General features: G+C 50.4%; 6 protein-coding genes across 6 annotated transcripts; 2 read left to right on the top strand and 4 right to left on the bottom strand.

The window, feature by feature from the left end:
• Positions 1–1754: 1754 nt before the first annotated feature.
• BDV27DRAFT_163898 (putative lipase) lies at positions 1755–6559 on the bottom strand (the record flags this gene model as incomplete). The annotated part of the gene is made up of 5 exons (XM_032073610.1): positions 1755–3993; positions 4054–4138; positions 5084–5520; positions 5581–6331; positions 6415–6559. 5 exons carry the CDS (start codon positions 6557–6559, stop codon positions 1755–1757), a joined length of 3657 nt encoding a protein of 1218 aa, XP_031921183.1.
• Positions 6560–7026: 467 nt separating this feature from the next.
• BDV27DRAFT_73956 (acetylornithine transaminase) lies at positions 7027–8866 on the bottom strand. Its single transcript, XM_032077452.1, has 3 exons — positions 8491–8866; positions 8203–8436; positions 7027–8136 (listed from the first exon to the last, which is right to left on the bottom strand). Exons 1-3 carry the CDS (start codon positions 8617–8619, stop codon positions 7069–7071), a joined length of 1431 nt encoding a protein of 476 aa, XP_031921182.1. The 5' UTR covers positions 8620–8866; the 3' UTR covers positions 7027–7068.
• Positions 8698–9480, top strand: BDV27DRAFT_73951 (succinate dehydrogenase assembly factor 4). Its single transcript, XM_032077451.1, has 2 exons — positions 8698–8749; positions 8816–9480. Exon 2 carries the CDS (start codon positions 8973–8975, stop codon positions 9423–9425), a length of 453 nt encoding a protein of 150 aa, XP_031921181.1. The 5' UTR covers positions 8698–8749; positions 8816–8972; the 3' UTR covers positions 9426–9480.
• Positions 9481–9835: 355 nt separating this feature from the next.
• On the bottom strand, positions 9836–11342 carry BDV27DRAFT_138208 (hydroxymethylglutaryl-CoA lyase). The gene is made up of 2 exons (XM_032069179.1): positions 10945–11342; positions 9836–10835 (listed from the first exon to the last, which is right to left on the bottom strand). Exons 1-2 carry the CDS (start codon positions 11197–11199, stop codon positions 10038–10040), a joined length of 1053 nt encoding a protein of 350 aa, XP_031921180.1. The 5' UTR covers positions 11200–11342; the 3' UTR covers positions 9836–10037.
• Positions 11343–11508: 166 nt separating this feature from the next.
• dph1 (2-(3-amino-3-carboxypropyl)histidine synthase) lies at positions 11509–13112 on the top strand. The gene is made up of 2 exons (XM_032069178.1): positions 11509–11687; positions 11750–13112. The coding sequence occupies exons 1-2, from the start codon at positions 11537–11539 to the stop codon at positions 12907–12909; spliced, it is 1311 nt and encodes a 436-aa protein (XP_031921179.1). The 5' UTR covers positions 11509–11536; the 3' UTR covers positions 12910–13112.
• On the bottom strand, positions 13107–16421 carry BDV27DRAFT_138205 (uncharacterized protein). The gene has a single exon (XM_032069177.1). It carries the CDS (start codon positions 15957–15959, stop codon positions 13179–13181), a length of 2781 nt encoding a protein of 926 aa, XP_031921178.1. The 5' UTR covers positions 15960–16421; the 3' UTR covers positions 13107–13178.
• Positions 16422–17552: the final 1131 nt, after the last annotated feature.

Raw genomic sequence — 17552 nt, 5'->3', positions numbered from 1 at the left:
ATTAGTTTAGTGCTATATATCTCTTTGCTATGCGCCCTTCTTCAACCCTGACTGCATGCATCGCCAGACCGCTCTTATCTTCGCCTTTGCGCTACGTCGAGTCTCAACCGCCGGCCTCCATGATTGAATAAAGGCTATGTGAACACTGTAATCACGAACAATGTTAATAATGATGCCTGCAGCCTGGACTTAAGGCCACTCCAGTCTCTTTTAGATGTTAGGTAAAGGGGGTCCTGGCTGGAGCTGGTGTCTCCGATAATAGAAAGAAACCCGGAGTCATCCATTACTGGCTTGGGTATCAATCTACTAGATTCCCCACATCAAAGAGGGTGCATGGTGGATTGCGCTTTTCAAGGCTTTCTGTGGTCAATACCCTTAAAAAGAAACATGTTCTTCAAACCCTAGTCCCACAGTATTCAGACTGACGAGCCCCTGTTTTCTGAGCTGCATCCCAATGCATCCTCAGCCTCTCTTAATCGTGTACTCAGTGAATTCAAATTGGGCTCGCAATACTTGTCCCTGTTAGATTCTGCGCAACAGCCTTCAACTTGCTAATGATTGCAAGAACGCCAGAGTATGCAGGCTCACGCAAACACTCTTATATTTGATGACCATAGGAGAGCCTCTTCAAGTGTGAGATATTAAGCACTGATACGCGCACCCTTTAAGCCTAATAACATTAATCATGGTGGCCCCTTAACTGTATTTCCCATCTTGTATAACAGTCGTCGCTAGAGTCCTTGTTGAACGCTTCCAACACTAGGGTTCGCCCTACAAGATCCCTACGGCCCTAAAGGTACCATGTACAAGAGACATTCAAGACTCATCTTCAACCTAAGGCTTGCTTGCTTCAACGACAGTGAATATCCACTCATTAGGTTAACATATAGCATTAATATTCCCCTGAACTCACTGAGCCTCTATTTTCACGTCGTTTTTTATCTACCTCTACCACTAAAACAACAGGCCAAGGCGGGTGGGGGGGGAAGGCCCTTCGGCCAGTTTTCTCTCACTCACCTAGTGCGCTATGCTAATACCATTCTTTATATCATGAAGCACATGGCCAAGCCCGCGCACAGTCACGGCACTTACTTACAATCTTCGAACCGGATGACTTTCTGATGCAGATATTCCCTGTGAGTGCAACTGTATATCAGTGAGGTAGACAAAAGAAAGATCAGCAAATGAAGAATTATCTCCCTTTTTCTCTCCTCTGCCGACTATCTACAAGGATTGGTCCTATGACCAGAAGTCGACTTCATAGATATAACCACATACCACCACCCCGCTGAACTGTTGAGATAAAGCTATTGCATTATCCATGGATTTGGCCGCTTAGGACTAGATTTATTGGGCGGTGAATTATTTAGGTTAGTGGACCAGCGATTATTGCACAAAAGGTCTTGGACTAGAGGTCTAAGCAATTGAGATAGTGGAAATTAGTTCGAAGTGAAAAGCCGGGATGTGATGCTTTTCGGAGTTATGGCTATATTTACTATTGAAACATCCGTCAATCTCTAGTGTACCTGGTGAGTAATCTATGTTTTAGAGAGGTTTAATATTCTACTATTGATGCACTGAAGGTCTAATCAACTGAATGGCGGCCATCCTCAGCACCGGATCTCAATGTTCATGTACGTTTAATATATATTCTTCGTATGGTTTGTTACAAGCCACTTCGTAGTAGATGCAAATCTATCCTAATAATCAACGTGTGTATTCATGAACGTCATTCAAGCACTATCCAATCACTCTCACGGTGTCCGAGCTCCCTCTCCTATTCCCATCAACCCTCCAGCCAAGCCATTCATTCTGCGATCCAGGAGATCCTCCTCGCTAGGAAGGCTGCCTATGCTTCTGTCCCTCCGTTTGGGTGGAGGGGTCTGCAGGGCCTCTGAGATATAATCATGTGCCGGAGGCATAGTGAGTTTCGTGGGTGCATCGCGTCGTCTTCTGCTGAGCCCTTTGGGCCGAGAGCGGCGGCCTCTGGAAGCACTTTTGCCGTCGTTTCCGTTTGTAGTTTGGATGTCATTGTCATTCGTTGTAGAGCCGTGGATATGAACATGACTAGTCCCGTTGGACGATTGGCGGCGCATCTGAACGTTATCATTGCCCGTGGAATTATTCGGGTTCAATGGTGTCATCCTGCCGAGGCTCATCTCTAAGGGTCTATCCTCATCACCTGACGATTCACCCGTCAGGCTTCGCTTATGATTGCGTGGGCTACCGCTACTGGCACCCACCTTCGGAACCTGGTAGTACTGTGCGCCGTTGTGGAGTGACTGGAGTAAACTGGACGATGACGTCCGTCTCTCGGCGGCCTCGAACAAGTCCTGGATCCATATCGCGCACTTGTTGATGTGTTTCCAGCTATCAGGGAAGAAGCCCGCCATTTGCAGGAATCCGTGAGAGATCCCTGGGAGTAATGACACCTCCACGTGGTCCTTTTCGTTGAATGTTCGGTGAGATTTCTCGAGACCCAACTCTTGTCTTTCCCGGAATTGATGTAACTTGGCTTGTCGCAGTCTCCCAGCGAAGATTACGGTGTCATCAACCAGGGGATCACGCTCGCCTGTGACAATGTATGTCTTTGGGAACCGTGCGAGAAGGGCCTCCGGGGCTAGCACGGGGGAGAGCAGGAAGTCCGTACTGAAATCGGGACGATTGTGAGGTCCGATATACAGGATAATCATTGCCCTCATCATCTCAGGGGTCAGGATCCGATCGTGGACGTATGAGATCATTGAGGAAACGGCCAGACGGGTACGGATTTGTTTCGGGTGGTGGCTCTGCGCAACGGTAGCGGCCTGAGTTGCCAGGTTGTCTGCCTTCAGCTTTTCTTCAAGTTTCTTGGAAGCACCCTGAGCTACATCGTCGGCTTCGAGGTTCAGGTCAGAAGATGAGTCGCGGAGGTCTTCTGTGGAAGGTCCGGGAGATGTGAAGGGCGTCAAACGCTGGTAGTCCATGTTTTTTTGCCGTAGGACATTCTCGTTCGTCCGGCGTGCGCTCTTATCTTGTATAAGTGACATTTGCTCCTCCGTCATCCAGCTTTCCACTCTCATGTTCAACGCTGGATATGCTAAAACGAGCCCATCTGGAAGAGGGAGCATGTGTTCGCCTTGCCAACGGGGAGCATCTGAGCTTCCGGATTGAAGAGTCATCAGCGTAGTGCCCACTGCCAGATTTCCACCAGCACTATCTCCTGAAAGCACAATACGTGGCCGCACATTCCCGCTTAACCCCAAGCAACGTCCTCGCGTAGTGACGATAGTATGGTAGACGTCATAACATTCATTGAGAGCATACGGGTAGGGATATTCTGGTGCCTTTTTGTAATCAAGACTAAGGATGGGGACCTTTGTTTTCCCAGACCAGGCAAGCAGTCGATCTTCTGAAGCCCGGGGGCTCATGGCGACATATCCGCCCCCAGGGATATCCAAGATAATACAGGTCTGGTCCCGTAACGCACTCAGAGGACCATCGAAGTAAAGCCATGCATTAGTTGGCTCTGTATAGCTTGACTGTGGGGGGCGAGGAATCCGTATCGCACGAGGCGGGTATTTTGTAAGTCGGGGCCGAACCAGACTAGCGAGTGCCCACAGGTACGGTGTAGTACCTTTGTTCCATGAGACTCGCAGGTGTTCTACGGTCAGGGTTGCTCGAACCCGACGAACCTTTTCATCTGCCTGTTCCGCGGCAAAAAGATAGTAAACTGTAAACACCAAGGACGCGATGTCTCGTAGCCACTTAGGCTTGACTTTCATTGCGGTCCAAAAGCCAGCGTCGAGGGCCGTGGTGATCCATGTTGCCCTGAAGAAGGAGCGCGAATATAAATTGGCCAGTGGTTCCGGACATTCTAAACCTACAATTTTTGCAAAGTTCCGGCAGAAATATAACCACAGAAAAACACCCACAGTAGTTTGCCAAACGCTTAGCTTTGCTGACAGGCGAGATGAGACGTTGCGAACGATAGGAGGGCCATGTTTGTTTCCTCTGCACGACACTATTTAGCTACGGACTACCCAGCCATGACCACTTATTCGAGCAGCATACCTTAGGAGATATGTTGACCAGAAGAGGAAGACGGCAAGGACCTGAATTTTGCGGAATTTGGTCGATGGTCTTCCTAGCACATGGTCTGGAGTTTTTATCAGTGGCTGCTGAGCTCATTGGCGCCATGACAGAGCTTACCTATCATTTCCACGAGCTCACTGGAAAGCGAAAGGGCCTATCTTTCCGTTTCGGCCGGTTTCCTTGGCAATATGTAAGTTGGTTGGATATTCTAATACAGGGATACGAGATCACCGGCACGGATAGTGGCAGGAGCAATGGTTTACAGATTGGTGTCTCTCATATATAAGCAAACAGTGTATACAGAGACCAGAAGAGAATGCGAGTTTTTCTGCAGTCAAATTTCAACCCAATCGTATGCCATGGTATGCCACCGGACAAAGAAATTTCAGAAAGCCGATATGGGAGATACCAAGGAAGATCTGAAAGAGGGTGTCAGTCAAAGACTGCACAGTCTAGACAACGGTAAAAGTAAACAAGCAAGAGCGAAGAAAGAGGAAAGATTACAATCAGGTTAGGACTCCCCTGGCGTGAAGAACCCATGGATATAAGCTGGCGGATGACGGGGTCAAGCATGTGAAAGTCCCCACTACTCCCCGCAGTGCTGATTGGGGCAGAAGAATGGGGGGCTTAGAAATAGTTGGTCCAGTGATCCGGGGCAGAGTCGCCAGAAGTATTGATCGACCAGAATACTGGAAGACGATCATTTAGGGCTCTCCATGTCTGGAAGGGGGATCCTGTCTTGTCACGTTGCCGCCCTGTCACATGTTAGCCCCGTGACGCCATCACAGACTCATCATACCTGGCAGCAGTCAAGTGACCCGTCTTCAGCCCTATCTCACATTAATCGCGTACACGGGCTTATCCCCGGTTCAAGTTGTATAAGCTTGACCATATATTATCATATACTGAGTAATAATAATCTAAAAACCAAAACTTAACTATAGCTTACGGCAAAAGTCCCTTCCGTGCGCGTCTTGCCAGTCACACAACCAAACCTCAAAGATCATACTGACGAAGCCTGCGATACAGATCCCCCCGGAGTCGCTGACGGTTGTTGCGCCTAGAGAAAATTCCCGATCCTCTTGGGGCACACGCTCCCCAATCTCAGCGAACGTGTTGACATAAACCAAGCCACCGAGGAGCCCCTCCCAGAAAATGATCGCGAAGATAATGTACACGCTAGGAATGAAGTTGAACAAAGAATGAAGAGTCAAAATAACCAGATTCACAACCTGTAAGCATGATGGAAAATAAAGATCATGGATGCGGAAGAAGGGAGTCGACGAACGTGAGATGAACACGCCGACCTGATAAATCGCATTATACGCAGGGTAGAACGCACGGAAATGGGCGAAAGGAGTCTCGGTCAGCGGAAAGAGTAGGGTTGGGGCCACTCCCTGATTGATGGTATACTCTGCGACGTAGACCAACAGTAATGGAAGCATACTAAGTAGAACACTTGTGAGCAAAAAACGTCTCAATCGTTTTGTTCCGAGGTGTGCTTACAAAGGGAAGAAAAGCCCTCTTGCGCGATGCAGATTTGCTTTGATGTGCTGCCATCGGAGACTTCCATTCTCAGTCTGAGTTGCTTTCGGATTCTCAACGGAATGTATGGAAGAAGCGAGAAGGCCATCAACGTCACTGTTGGCTTCATCACACTCGTCACCAAACGCACGTTCTTCCGCAAGTCTATCTCGGGTTCCGACAGCGCGATAGCCGGCTTGTACGGCCGATAGAGGATGGTGCATAGGGGATCTCGGCAGGATGGTAAAGAAGCTCACCACCATGACTGCTGGTAAACAAGCGGATGCCAGGAGGGTCGTTTTCACACTGAGGCCGAAGGACGTAGTCGCTAGTGCATAAGCACCAGCACCAACCAGCCCCGCAGCTCCAGTTCCGCTTCCCCAGGCTGCCAAACTAAATGGGCCGTAGAAGTGTGTCAACCCGAGGAAGCTTAGTTCACCACCTCCGCTAGATACGCTGGCTAGAATAATCCCGGCAATCTTAGTGGATATCGTGCCACCATCCGTGTAGCCAGGGCTCAACGCAACAAGAAGCATTCCGATGGCGGAGAGGAGGACGAATACCACCACCCGTACCGAATATGGTACTACATGGATAAAGTACGGCGCAATGAGCTTAGTCCCAAAAGAAGGGATGACATCCGCGAGAAGGACGACGCCTTTGGGCACACCAGGACCGACTAAGTCAAGAGCAGCTGATAAGATGATGACATAGAGAACATTGTTGATCAAGCCTAATCTCTCAAACGGGTAAACACAGTAGGTTAGTAAATATGTATTCTTTGCTCCTTGGTCTACTTGAGTGCCAATGGCTCACCAAACAGCCAGAATGCAACGCAGACCCTGGGGTCAGCGCCACTGAATAAAGCACTTAGTCGCTCTCGGAATCTAGCCCAGGAGGAAGAAGGGGCTCCAGGGAGAGGTAACATTGGTGTTTCCTCTGATGCAGAGATTCTAGGCATAACAGCAGAAGGCGCGAGGGGAATTGGATTGAAGATTGGTCAGTACTCTACTAAGCGGAATAAAAGAGAATACAGGCCATCAAGTTTGATATGGAGATGGGATCTGCATCACTGCTGGATTGCACACTAGCAGTCAGCTCCTTAAGAAGTCAAATGGAAAGAGTGTCGAGGTGACGTGAGGCGGTCTGCCGCCACCAATTGATAAGGATGGCAAGTGAGCGCGTGACCGGCCGCTATCATATCACAGATGCCTTACGGCCTAGAGTTCTCTGCTTTAGGATCTTTTTACTAACATGCCTCAACCAAAGGTAATTCAAATACTTCTGGATCTCCCACAGTCTATATTCAAAGTGCATCAAGCTAACTGCTTTCTATCATTACCCGAAAAGAAAAGGAAAAAACACAGAAGGAGCACATGGTATATGAACAGCTAACATTCATCAGTCACTGAATGTGACTTGTATACTTAAATGTCGAAAGTTTTTATGCACGAAATAATACTCTATCATCTATGCCTTGGTTATGACGGCATCCAGAGCCTGCTCCAAGATCTTCAAGGCTGTCTTAATCTGATCCTCGGTGATAGTCAGAGGAGGCACAAAACGGAGGCAGCCATCACCAGCAGTGATGATCAATAAACCGCGTTCCCGCGCGGCAGTGATCAAGTCCGATGCCTTGGATGTGAAGTCCTGGGAGAGCTGGGCTCCCAAGATCAAACCGCGACCGCGGATCTCCGAGATGACACCAGGATACTTCTTCTGAAGAGCCTTAAGTCCCGAAATGAGTCCCGCCGATTTGATCTCCACAGAGTTCTGCAGCTCCGAAGTTGCGAGGCGCTCAACAATGTGGTGTGCCACGCGGCATACCAATGGGTTACCGCCGAAGGTTGTTCCGTGGTCGCCAGCCTTGATATGCTCCGCAACAGTCTTTCCGGAGACGATGGTCGCGCCGATAGGGACTCCGTTACCCAGCGCCTTAGCCGAGGTCAGGATATCCGGGTGCGCGGCTTCGCCCGAGGCAGGGGCAAGGGAAGGGTGAGCATGAGCCCAGAAGGTACCGGTACGAGAAAGACCACACTGAATCTCATCGAAAATCAAAACGGCCCCGACCTCGTCGCAACGCTTGCGGAGAGCTACGAGGAACTCGGGAGTAGCAACGTTGACACCACCCTCGCCCTGGATTGGCTCTACAATCACACCGCAAGTCTTGTCCGTGATAAGTGTCTGAAGTTGTTCTACATCGTTGTAGTTTCCGTATTTGAAGCCCGGGATCATGGGGGAGAAAGGTGTCTGATACTTGGGGTTGGGGGTAGCGGAGAGAGCGCCCATCGTGCGGCCGTGGAACGAGTTGTGGAAGGAAACAAATTCATGCTTTGCGCCCGAGGGATCAAGAGACTTGCCGACCTTGCGAGCAAACTTAATAGCCGCCTCGTTCGCCTCTGTTCCCGAGTTGGAAATGAACACCTGGGATGCATCGCGCATGGCGCCAGACTCCCGTGTCTTCGTGATCAACAACTTGCTGAGAGCGCCGGTCCAGGCATTGTGGTAAAGGTTCGAGGCGTGGATGAGTGTCTCGGCCTAGGGCAAATTGGTCCTGAATCAACAAGTGACCCTATGTTATATCCCGCCGTAGCATATACACACCTGCTCAGCAATAATCTGTGCGATCTCGGGGTCACAGTGACCAAGGGAGTTCACGGCAATTCCCGCTGTGAGATCAAGGTACCGCCTGTTCTCCATATCCCACAAGTAGCATCCTTGACCTTTTACCATCGTCGGAGCAGGGCGAACGTAGGTGGGGACCATGAAGGGCGCTCGGTCTTCCACGAAGGCCATTGTTGCGGAATCGGCAGCCGGGTCGGGATTGGGCAGAGATGACTATCACAAGCTTTTTTAGTTTTGTATAGCAGGTGCCACCAGGCCTCAGCATACCTTTGCCTGATTCTTCACATTTGAGCCTGTCGCAGCGGATACGAATCGTCGCTGAAGCGGTGACTCAATTGCAGGGACCAGCTTCCTTGCGAGCGGCAGTCGCCGCGAGGCCACACGTACGAAGGCCATTCGGATGGAAGTAAATAGGAATGAAATAGGAATGGATACGAGCAATTGAGACTGAGAAGGGGGTGTTTAAGAAGAACAGAGGGAGTTTCGGTGAGTCACCGAAAGGAGAGAAAAACGAAAGGTCCAAAATGTACGGGTCAAACAAATCCCGCGATATCGGGAAACCCATAAATGAACAAGCGGCTTATCTGATCAGAAATTGTATTGTGATTTGCTCTCCGCCACTCCGCAATTAAAATCAGTTACCTAAGGTAACTGACTCTCTTCTGAAGTCACCTTTGACTACAATTGTTCCACCCCACTCGTGGCCGTCGCAGCACCTTGCAAAAGAACAAATATTCCCACTCCCCAGCATGGCTTTCTCACTCGCTTCTCGCCGGGTTTTGAGTCCCGTTAAGACGCTGCGCATCTCCACCCGGGCCTTCTCGAACCATCCGGTTTTCCGCAGTGCCGACGACAAACCCGCTTTCGCATTTGGACGCGGCCCAGCTCCTCCTCGTCTACCCAAGGAAGAACAAGAGATCTTCGAAGAACTTCAAAAGAAATCTACTGGCGCCTTTAGTACCCCACGGACGACCCCCCAAATTAACCAGTCACCCCACTCCGAACCGGCCAACGAAAATCCCGAGTTTAAGGCGTCAGGAAACGGGGAGGAACTTCACCCAGATCTGCGAGGCGGTCTTCAGCCTGAATTTGAGGGCGAACAGAATCCTAAGACAGGCGAGGTCGGTGGGCCGAAGAACGAGCCACTGCGTTGGGGTGCTGAGGGTGACTGGAGCTACGGAGGTCGCGTCACTGATTTTTAAGTGGCGGAGGCGATGTATCGTATCGACGCGTTGTCGGCGAAGAATTTCTTGATTTTGCAGAAGTTGTGGATTTCGGTCATTGCATCAGTAGGCGTTGGGTACCATGATATCAAATGTATATATATTTGAACGGGCCAGATAGGCTACGGAAGCCTCTCCGCTCATAGTTTCTTGTTACTTTGTGATGCTCCTCAGACAAATGTACAATATCGTCGGCAAAGTAAGTAATAAGATGTTTTCGGTCATGTTTCGCCATTGGATACTATAGAAGATCAAATGTCAAGGGGGCTTAAGTTTGATCGTGTACCAAGATAGATTATCTAAGTGGTGGACAAAGTTTACGGCCACGACATAAGAGTGCCGGGGACATTCTAGACCATACAACTTGATTTACGCTCAAGCCATCCGAATCAGGCCACTTCGTGCTATAATTTAAAGACTTGGAAGCTATATTAACATTGTATGTATAGCAGAGACACGGTATTTGTATGAGCAGCGGAGCTTGGGGGCAACGTGCAGCATATGGTTTACAGGATGACAAAAGATGACAGTTCCCCAGACAAATGCTTAGTCGACGAAGATATTCGGGTTCTTCCTGCGAAATACCGGTCCTCATTCTTGAATCCTTGCAAGGGTTGCTTTCCCAGCCCTACTTTCGTTGAACCGATCCAGCTCGCCGCTGATCCAACCGCCGATCTTAGCCATCTCTTCTAGATTGATTCCCGTGTGCATTCCAAGACTATGAAGCGTGTGAACCAGGTCTTCTGTCGAGATATTGCCAGTGGCGCCCTTGGAGTAGGGGCAGCCACCGAGTCCGCCCACACTACTGTCGAAAATCCGAATACCATGCTCCAGTCCCACGACGGTATTTACCAGGGCCTGTCCGTATGTATCATGGAAATGCAACGCGAGATCATTGTTCGCAATGCCTGCAGCTTTGAGCGCCTGTAGGAGCTCCATCGTACGTGGGGCTGTTCCCATACCCGTGGTGTCAGCTACTGACACTTCATCGGCACCCATCTCGAGTAGTGTGGCCGTGATGTCAGCCACCTTTGACGGAGAAACATCCGGGCCTTCGTACGGACAGCCTAGGGCGACGGAAACATATCCTCTAACCCTGATGTTTTTCGTTTTGGCCAATTCTACAATGGGGCGAATGCGTTCCAACGACTCCGCAATGGTGCAATTGGTATTTGCTTTGGAAAAAGCTTCCGTCGCCGCAGCGAAGAGTGAAATCTCAGTTGAAGTTGAAGACTTGGTATTCTCTGCAGGGACACCGGCAGTATCCATAATTTTGACAAGATTTTCAAGCCCCTTGATATTAGGGACCAAGTAGTTGTATGCAATAGCATTCTGCGATTGCGGTGGGGATGTGAGGAGCTTTTCACATATTTCCGCAGTGCTTGCCATCTAATTGATGAGAGATAACATTAGTTCAGTATAATTTGAATAAAAATGCCAGCCGATTCACATCCAGTCAAGAAGGCCGAGCATACGTCCAAGAGCTGGGAATATATACCTGAGGCACCCATTTGGCAGGAACAAAAGATCCAGCTTCAATTGTCGTCACACCGGTTTTTGATAGCTTCTCAATTAACTGAAGCTTGGTTTCGAGTGGTATGGACTTCTTCTCATTCTGCAATCCATCTCGTGCCCCTACTTCGACAATGCGAACATGGTCCGAAGTTAACCGCGCCTCTGTCGCAAAGCGCCGAGTGGGTGGAGCAGCCCGAAGGGCAGTGAATAGGCTGAGTCTGGGTCGAAATTTCATCATTATGGAAGTAACAGGTTGATAGGTCAGAAGCGAAGAAAATATTGTCTAGAGGACAATGACAAACAGGGAACTGGGGGAAGAACTGGAAGGCAGAGGAAATCATCCGATCAGAGAGCTGTTGGAGATCAACCGACGAAATGCGGAGAAGCGACCACGGGTTAGAGTCGGCGGAAACCCCCACCTAACCTCACTAAACCCGATCCACGCCACTTTCCTTAGTCAGGCCGACTAGACTAAATTCTGCAAGTTAATTAATTATCGAATTTCATCCCACTTCCAGATTGTCCCACGCACGTACACACGGAGTACGTGACATCCACAATTGGGCGAAGACAAAATGGAGGAAACAGCGGCAAATGGATCGCCCGCCAATAGTACTTTGCGACAGCCCAAGAAAAGATTCGTCGGAAGACGAACAGCGGACGCCCAAGCGCAGAAGGACCAGTCGTCGAGCCAAAATGATGTCGAGTCGACAAGCGTTCAGAGAGGTTGGTAGCATAATTTCCTTGCTCCCAATTATCCCGAAACATTAGCTGACAAGTCCCTCAAGCTGCCCCCAGAAGGACGCCTCGAACCCTAAATCAAGTCCCGCCGGAAATCCTTGAAGACCCCGAAATCCAGGCCGCAATCGAGCTCCTGCCCAAGAACTATTCATTCGAAATCCCCAAGACAATCCACCGGATACGCTCCTCTGGCGCAAAAAGGATAGCCCTACAGTTCCCAGAGGGTTTACTAATCTTCGCGACCACCATCTCCGACATCATCACCCAGTTTTGCCCGGGCACAGAAACCCTCATCATGGGAGACGTCACGTACGGCGCCTGCTGCATCGACGATTATACCGCGCGCGCCCTGGGCTGCGACCTTCTCGTCCACTACGCCCACAGTTGTCTCATCCCAGTAGATGTCACGCAGATCAAAACTCTCTACATCTTCGTCGACATCAGCATCGACACATCGCACCTGATCGCAACTCTAGAGCGCAACTTCCAACCAGGCAAGACCATCGCAACCGTCGGAACAATCCAATTCAACGCCACCCTCCACGGCCTGAAACCCGTCCTCGAGCGCGCAGGCTACAAAGTCGTCATCCCACAAATCACCCCCTTATCTAAAGGCGAAATCCTAGGTTGCACATCCCCCCAACTCTCCTCCGACGAGATCGACCTCCTCCTTTACCTCGGCGATGGCCGCTTCCACCTTGAATCCGCCATGATTCACAACCCCTCTATCCCCGCCTACCGATACGACCCTTACTCGCGCATTCTCTCCCGTGAAACATACGTGCACGATGAAATGCACACCCTCCGCCGCGACGCAATCAAAACCGCCAAGTCTGCCAAAAAATGGGGTCTCATTCTCGGATCTCTCGGTCGACAGGGTAACCCCAATACCATGGCTATGATTGAGAACCACCTTAATGAGCGCGGAATTCCGTTCGTCAATATGCTTCTCAGCGAGATCTTTCCGGGAAAGTTGGCGTCCATGTCAGACGTTGAGTGCTGGGTGCAGATTGCTTGTCCGAGATTGAGTATTGACTGGGGTTATGCATTCCCGCGACCACTGTTGACGCCATATGAGGCGTTGATTGCTTTGGGAGTGAGGGAGAGCTGGGATACTGCCAACAAGGGCGTCTATCCGATGGACTTTTATGCAAAGGAAGGCCTTGGAAGGACGAAGCCTAGCCAGGCGATCCCCGGCACTGCCTAAAGGCAAGACGAAAAGAAGAAAGTAGGTTGAAAAAAAACGGGTGGTCATGATATAAGATACCACGCTCGGCATTATGATTTTGCATGACATGTCCATATGAATAACGCATAAAAGTCGCCATATATAGAAGCTTGTTTAATTGTTTAGAATATCTTACATCACCACATGGCTGTCCCGAGGGCCAGATAAATAAGGGCAGAAAGTATGTTTCTTCCTGAATAGTTACTAGTATTACATACAATATCCTGAATCGTTACAGCGACATTTCATCATCCCTTAACTTCGTCGGCGCTATCCGTGTTAAAATCACTTGCGCTTCCCCGGCGAAGCGACAGAATGCTCTTGCTGGCCAGTTCATCGGCAGTTCGTTCGGCCGCGCGCCATCGGGTGACCGCCTGCTCGACATCTTCGAACATTTCTATTGTGTCGTTGATGATACCTCCTTCGTCTAATTCCGGAACCTGGGTGCTCTCTCTCGACCCGCTGTCGCTAGTCATTGGAAAGGCGGGTCCGAATCCGCGCTGAGGGAGGGGATTGAACATGACGGCATTAGTGAACATACGGATTAATTCCTTCTCCAGCTGTGCCGAGTTGACTATTCCTTTGGGAGGAATAACGTCCTCGGTCTTCTGCAGCATGAGAACCGCATTCTTCGATGGTGTTCCGGCATTCGGGGCTGGAGATTCACCGTCCGCGGCGGGCGTGTTTGCGGCCTCTGTAGCAGCAGCCACGGCTTTGCTGCCTTGATGAATGGATGATTTGATGGACTTGAGATCCTGTGGCCGGTAGATGAGATCTCGATACCCCGGGGCATCGCGTTCGGTCAATGGCTTGGTAAATATTGAAGCGTGTTTATGAGTAGTCACATCATTCATGATCGGAGCACCCGTTCTAGGAAAGTTACGAGCGCAGAGAACATAAGATGTCGACTGATTCGGGTCAATGCGGCTGATGTGGTTAATCTCCGGAGGCAGGGTTTCTGCTTCCAACGCTTCACTGGCACCGCGCTTACGTTTCGGTCTGCCTCGACCCGGGCGGTCCTCTGAAGCAGCAGTACCTTTGCGACCACTAGAAGGATGGGGTTCAGGTTCAGCAGCCTCCGAGATTCCAGCTGGCGTGCTGGGCATCTCATGTTTAATCTTTCCAGGGTATACAGATTCGGACTCCTCATCGCGAGACAATACAGAACGCCCCCGACTTCTAGACGAAGCTGCACTCCTATCACGGCCTTTGCCGATCTGCTTCTCTGCCTTCGGCTTCAGACCTCCCTTGCCGTCCACATCAGCCCCTGCCAGTTCTGAATCTCTGCCTCGCCCAGAGCCTTTTCCATCATTCCGTCCACGCTTCCGAGGTGGAGGCACAGGTTCCTCCGGTGTCGCTTCGCGAGACCCCATTAATGAAGGGGCCTTCTCGCTGATGGGACTTACATCCTCCCGTCGCGGCCGTTCTGGCGAACGAGGAGATTGTGGTATGCTCAGTCGAGGAGTCTTCTTCCAAGGGGTAAGAGTGCCGGGAGTGGCAATAGTTAGACGCGGGCGCGCACCCCTGGATTCCGAGTACAACAAAGCTTGTGCAGCACCAGCTGGCGTCTCATAGCCAGTGCCATAACCGCCAGGTGCTGGCGACTGCGCCACGGCAGCGATGGGCCGCGGAGTGGATGGTACGGTTGTTGGTTGAGGTGTCTGGTACGCAGCTTTTGTTTCTGGCTTTGGTAATGGTTGAGGCGGATGCGAGGGTAAAGGTTTCTCAGTAGTTGTCTGACCAGAGGGCTCTGGGATTGGGTGTGAAGAGGCGGGTCGTGGTGTCTGAGGGGGTGGGTTCAACGACCACTGCTGGAAACTCGGTTGAGGTGGAGGGCGAGGAGCCGTAGTAGCTGGAGTCTTTGGTGGGCCTTCTTTGCTAGCTGGTTTGCTGGTGGAAACAGGTTTGTGAGGGGCGGGAGAAATAGCTGGGGCATTTGCATTTTGCGGGGCTTGCGAGGGAGTTGCTGGTGGAGCGGGTACAGAGCCAGTGCCCGGAACTGGGGTAGCGGACGGGGGTATAGGTTTCTGTACTGCAGGAACATTCGTCAGAGCTTGACTGACAGAAGTATCCCGGGGCGCTAGAGGAGGTTGTTTGGGTGTTGCGGCTGGTTTTCCATTGACGGCCCGTGGTGGTGGTGGTTTCGGAGTTGTCTGTGGTATGGGCTGAGGACCAGAGGGCTGTTGCTGCGGCGGTTGTGGCGGCGGAGGTACTTGCGACTGGACTTGTGGGGAAACCGGTCTTATCTGAGGTTGTCCAACCGGTTGTGCGGGAACAAGTTGCTCCTCCACTGGTGTTGGATGTGGCGCTGACACCGGAGGTTGTTTGGCGATATCCACCTTCTTGCCTTGCGGTTCCACTCGGGGTTGTTTGGTATCAATTCCGGGCGCTAGTTCTATAGAAATCTTATTCGCATCCTTGGGTTGTGTTTGAGCAGGCCTCTCCTCCTTGGCGTCCACATCCATGGGCTCTGGTTCAGACTCGAGTTTCGGTTCGGGCGCTTGCGGCGTAGGTTCCTGGATAACTGGTGTAGGCACAGGCTCTTTGGGTGTTTCGCGCTCCTCCTTCTGTAGTCGCTCGATCTCATCCTTGATATCTTTATACCTGACCTCCTCATTCCTAATTTCCCTGGTAACAAGCTCTTTGTATCGGGCATAGAGGTGCGAAACCAGGTCCGGTATGATCGCAGCATGGCTTATTCCCTTATCGACAAACCCATCGGGCCGCGGACTCGTAATCTTCCGTTTCTTGGGGTTAGCACTGCTGCCTTCCACATGATGGCCGTTGGGTTCGAGGGAGGAGATGATGTCATCGGAGTTTCCACCATCCCGCATCAGGGTCGTATACAATTCCTCGAGAGCCTCCGGGGCAAGCCGCCCCGCATCGAAGGCACCATTCTGACGGATAAACGGGTTGTTGCGCAGCACATCGGAGATGGAGACGAAATTGGTGGGGCGGCTATCTAGGGCAGCGAGGGATTGAAAGAAGAGGAGCGATTCAAACGGAGTGTAGGCCGACAGAGGAGGCATCCCCCATTGCCCGTTTGATCGGCCGCTGGGGGTAGAGGATCTAGGGATGGGGGCCACGGTGATAAAGGTTGTACGATGGTTGGCCCGTCAGAGAGCTCAAATTGGGGCAACCAATGGGTCAAGAACAACACAGCAGTGGTCCAGGTCCAGATCCAGGCCTAAGGAACGGGCAAAAGCAGGTGATCGGGGGATTACGTGGAACCAGTCAGACCATCTGCGCAGAAAAATGGACAAAGGCCGAAAACGGGAACAGGGAACAAAAAAATTTAAATCCAGGAGCAAAACGCGACCGTGTCACGTCCACAGGATTTCGAGGGCTTCAAAAAAATTTCAGAAAAATCGTAGAAATTTGAGACAATAAAATTACGGGCGCGGGTCGGATGAAAAGGATGAAGATCCGGATGGGGGAGGGAAGATGACAGGTAGACGATATGAAGGGGGGCTGGGGATGGGAAGGGTTAGTGAGTGTTTGTTCGGATGAGCTCAGATCGTTCACTTGGTGGTCGTCTGCCTACCCTGACGGAAAGAGAATCGAAGAGACCAACCTTTCCCTGCCCATGAGGGGAATCACGTGAGGAAAGGGGATCGCCCGCCGAGGTGATGTTATGAGTTATGGTACCGTATGGGGCATCAGTGCCCAGTTGTATGGATCCGTATTACCTGCTACTCATGCACAATGACGACAACCATTTTCCGGTTGCCGGGGGGCCTTGACCACAGTGGTAATACATAGTAACGATACCCATGGAGTAGAAGCATGCACTAGGTTACTATGTACAATAGTAGGTACATTCCAAAGTCAATATGAGATGTAAAATAACCCTCTTCAAATTAAATCGCTCGCGGAGAATTCTAGACTCCAACGAGCATCGGAAATTGCCCATGAACCGTTAACTGCCAAGTTATTAAAAAGAATGATATGTACCAACTGTACAAAGAGTAGTAATGGCAGTGAGCACTACCCTGACAAAACAGTACATCAATACAATACATTACTACCGACCACGAACCCCACGCTGTCAGGGGCAAGGCCAAATATAAAAAAGAAAAAATCAACATTAGCCCCTTTCTGGCTCTTTTTTACTGGTGGGCGGACACTCATGATTCTTCAGCCTCCATGGATTCAGGAGGTCTTCTCCCCCATGAGCAGCGTCATCATCCAGTCGGGGTCCTTACGTTCTTACGTTCTCGTACTCCTGTACACCCAGCACAACCCTAACGCTACTACATATCGGCATGAGGACTATAACGTGCCTTGGCATTTGAATGAATGTGTTAAGAGTCTTCGAAGTATCTGCGTCATTGACTTTTTAGTACCTTTGGCTCCTTGCTCGGTGTAAGACTTTAATTGCAAACGTTCCGCTAGTCGGGAAACCCTTTGATTGTGATTGAGGGTAGAATTGATTGGATCTTAAATCCTGGGTATTATTACTGGATTTTATTTAGATTTTCATGATATTTCCATTACGATGGAGTCTGGTGGAGAGCCCTGTGACTATTGACCTGACTAACTGGCCTTACCTAAACCTCCTCATTTTATTAGTTGAGTCACTAGTATCACTCTTACAACCCTTTTTTTTTTTTTTTTTTTTT

This window comes from Aspergillus caelatus (genome assembly GCF_009193585.1).
Source record: "Aspergillus caelatus strain CBS 763.97 unplaced genomic scaffold BDV27scaffold_365, whole genome shotgun sequence".
Lineage (NCBI taxonomy): Eukaryota > Fungi > Ascomycota > Eurotiomycetes > Eurotiales > Aspergillaceae > Aspergillus > Aspergillus caelatus.
The sequence above is the reverse complement of the archived record's forward strand: the minus strand, read 5'-3'. Positions and strand labels throughout refer to the sequence as shown.

What these genes read in the sequence shown, in the direction of transcription:
- BDV27DRAFT_73956 (XM_032077452.1), bottom strand. Translation starts at nt 8,619, where the DNA reads ATGGCCTTCGTACGTGTGGCCTCGCGGCGACTGCCGCTCGCAAGGAAG. An exon ending in ATGTGAAGAATCAGGCAAAG is followed by an intron (nt 8,437 to 8,490) that starts GTATGCTGAGGC and finishes AGCTTGTGATAG; the next exon opens with TCATCTCTGCCCAATCCCGA. An exon ending in CACAGATTATTGCTGAGCAG is followed by an intron (nt 8,137 to 8,202) that starts GTGTGTATATGC and finishes AATTTGCCCTAG; the next exon opens with GCCGAGACACTCATCCACGC.
- BDV27DRAFT_138205 (XM_032069177.1), bottom strand. Translation starts at nt 15,959, where the DNA reads ATGCCTCCTCTGTCGGCCTACACTCCGTTTGAATCGCTCCTCTTCTTT.
- BDV27DRAFT_138208 (XM_032069179.1), bottom strand. Translation starts at nt 11,199, where the DNA reads ATGATGAAATTTCGACCCAGACTCAGCCTATTCACTGCCCTTCGGGCT. An exon ending in CTGCCAAATGGGTGCCTCAG is followed by an intron (nt 10,836 to 10,944) that starts GTATATATTCCC and finishes CTCATCAATTAG; the next exon opens with ATGGCAAGCACTGCGGAAAT.
- BDV27DRAFT_73951 (XM_032077451.1), top strand. Translation starts at nt 8,973, where the DNA reads ATGGCTTTCTCACTCGCTTCTCGCCGGGTTTTGAGTCCCGTTAAGACG.
- dph1 (XM_032069178.1), top strand. Translation starts at nt 11,537, where the DNA reads ATGGAGGAAACAGCGGCAAATGGATCGCCCGCCAATAGTACTTTGCGA. An exon ending in GTCGACAAGCGTTCAGAGAG is followed by an intron (nt 11,688 to 11,749) that starts GTTGGTAGCATA and finishes AAGTCCCTCAAG; the next exon opens with CTGCCCCCAGAAGGACGCCT.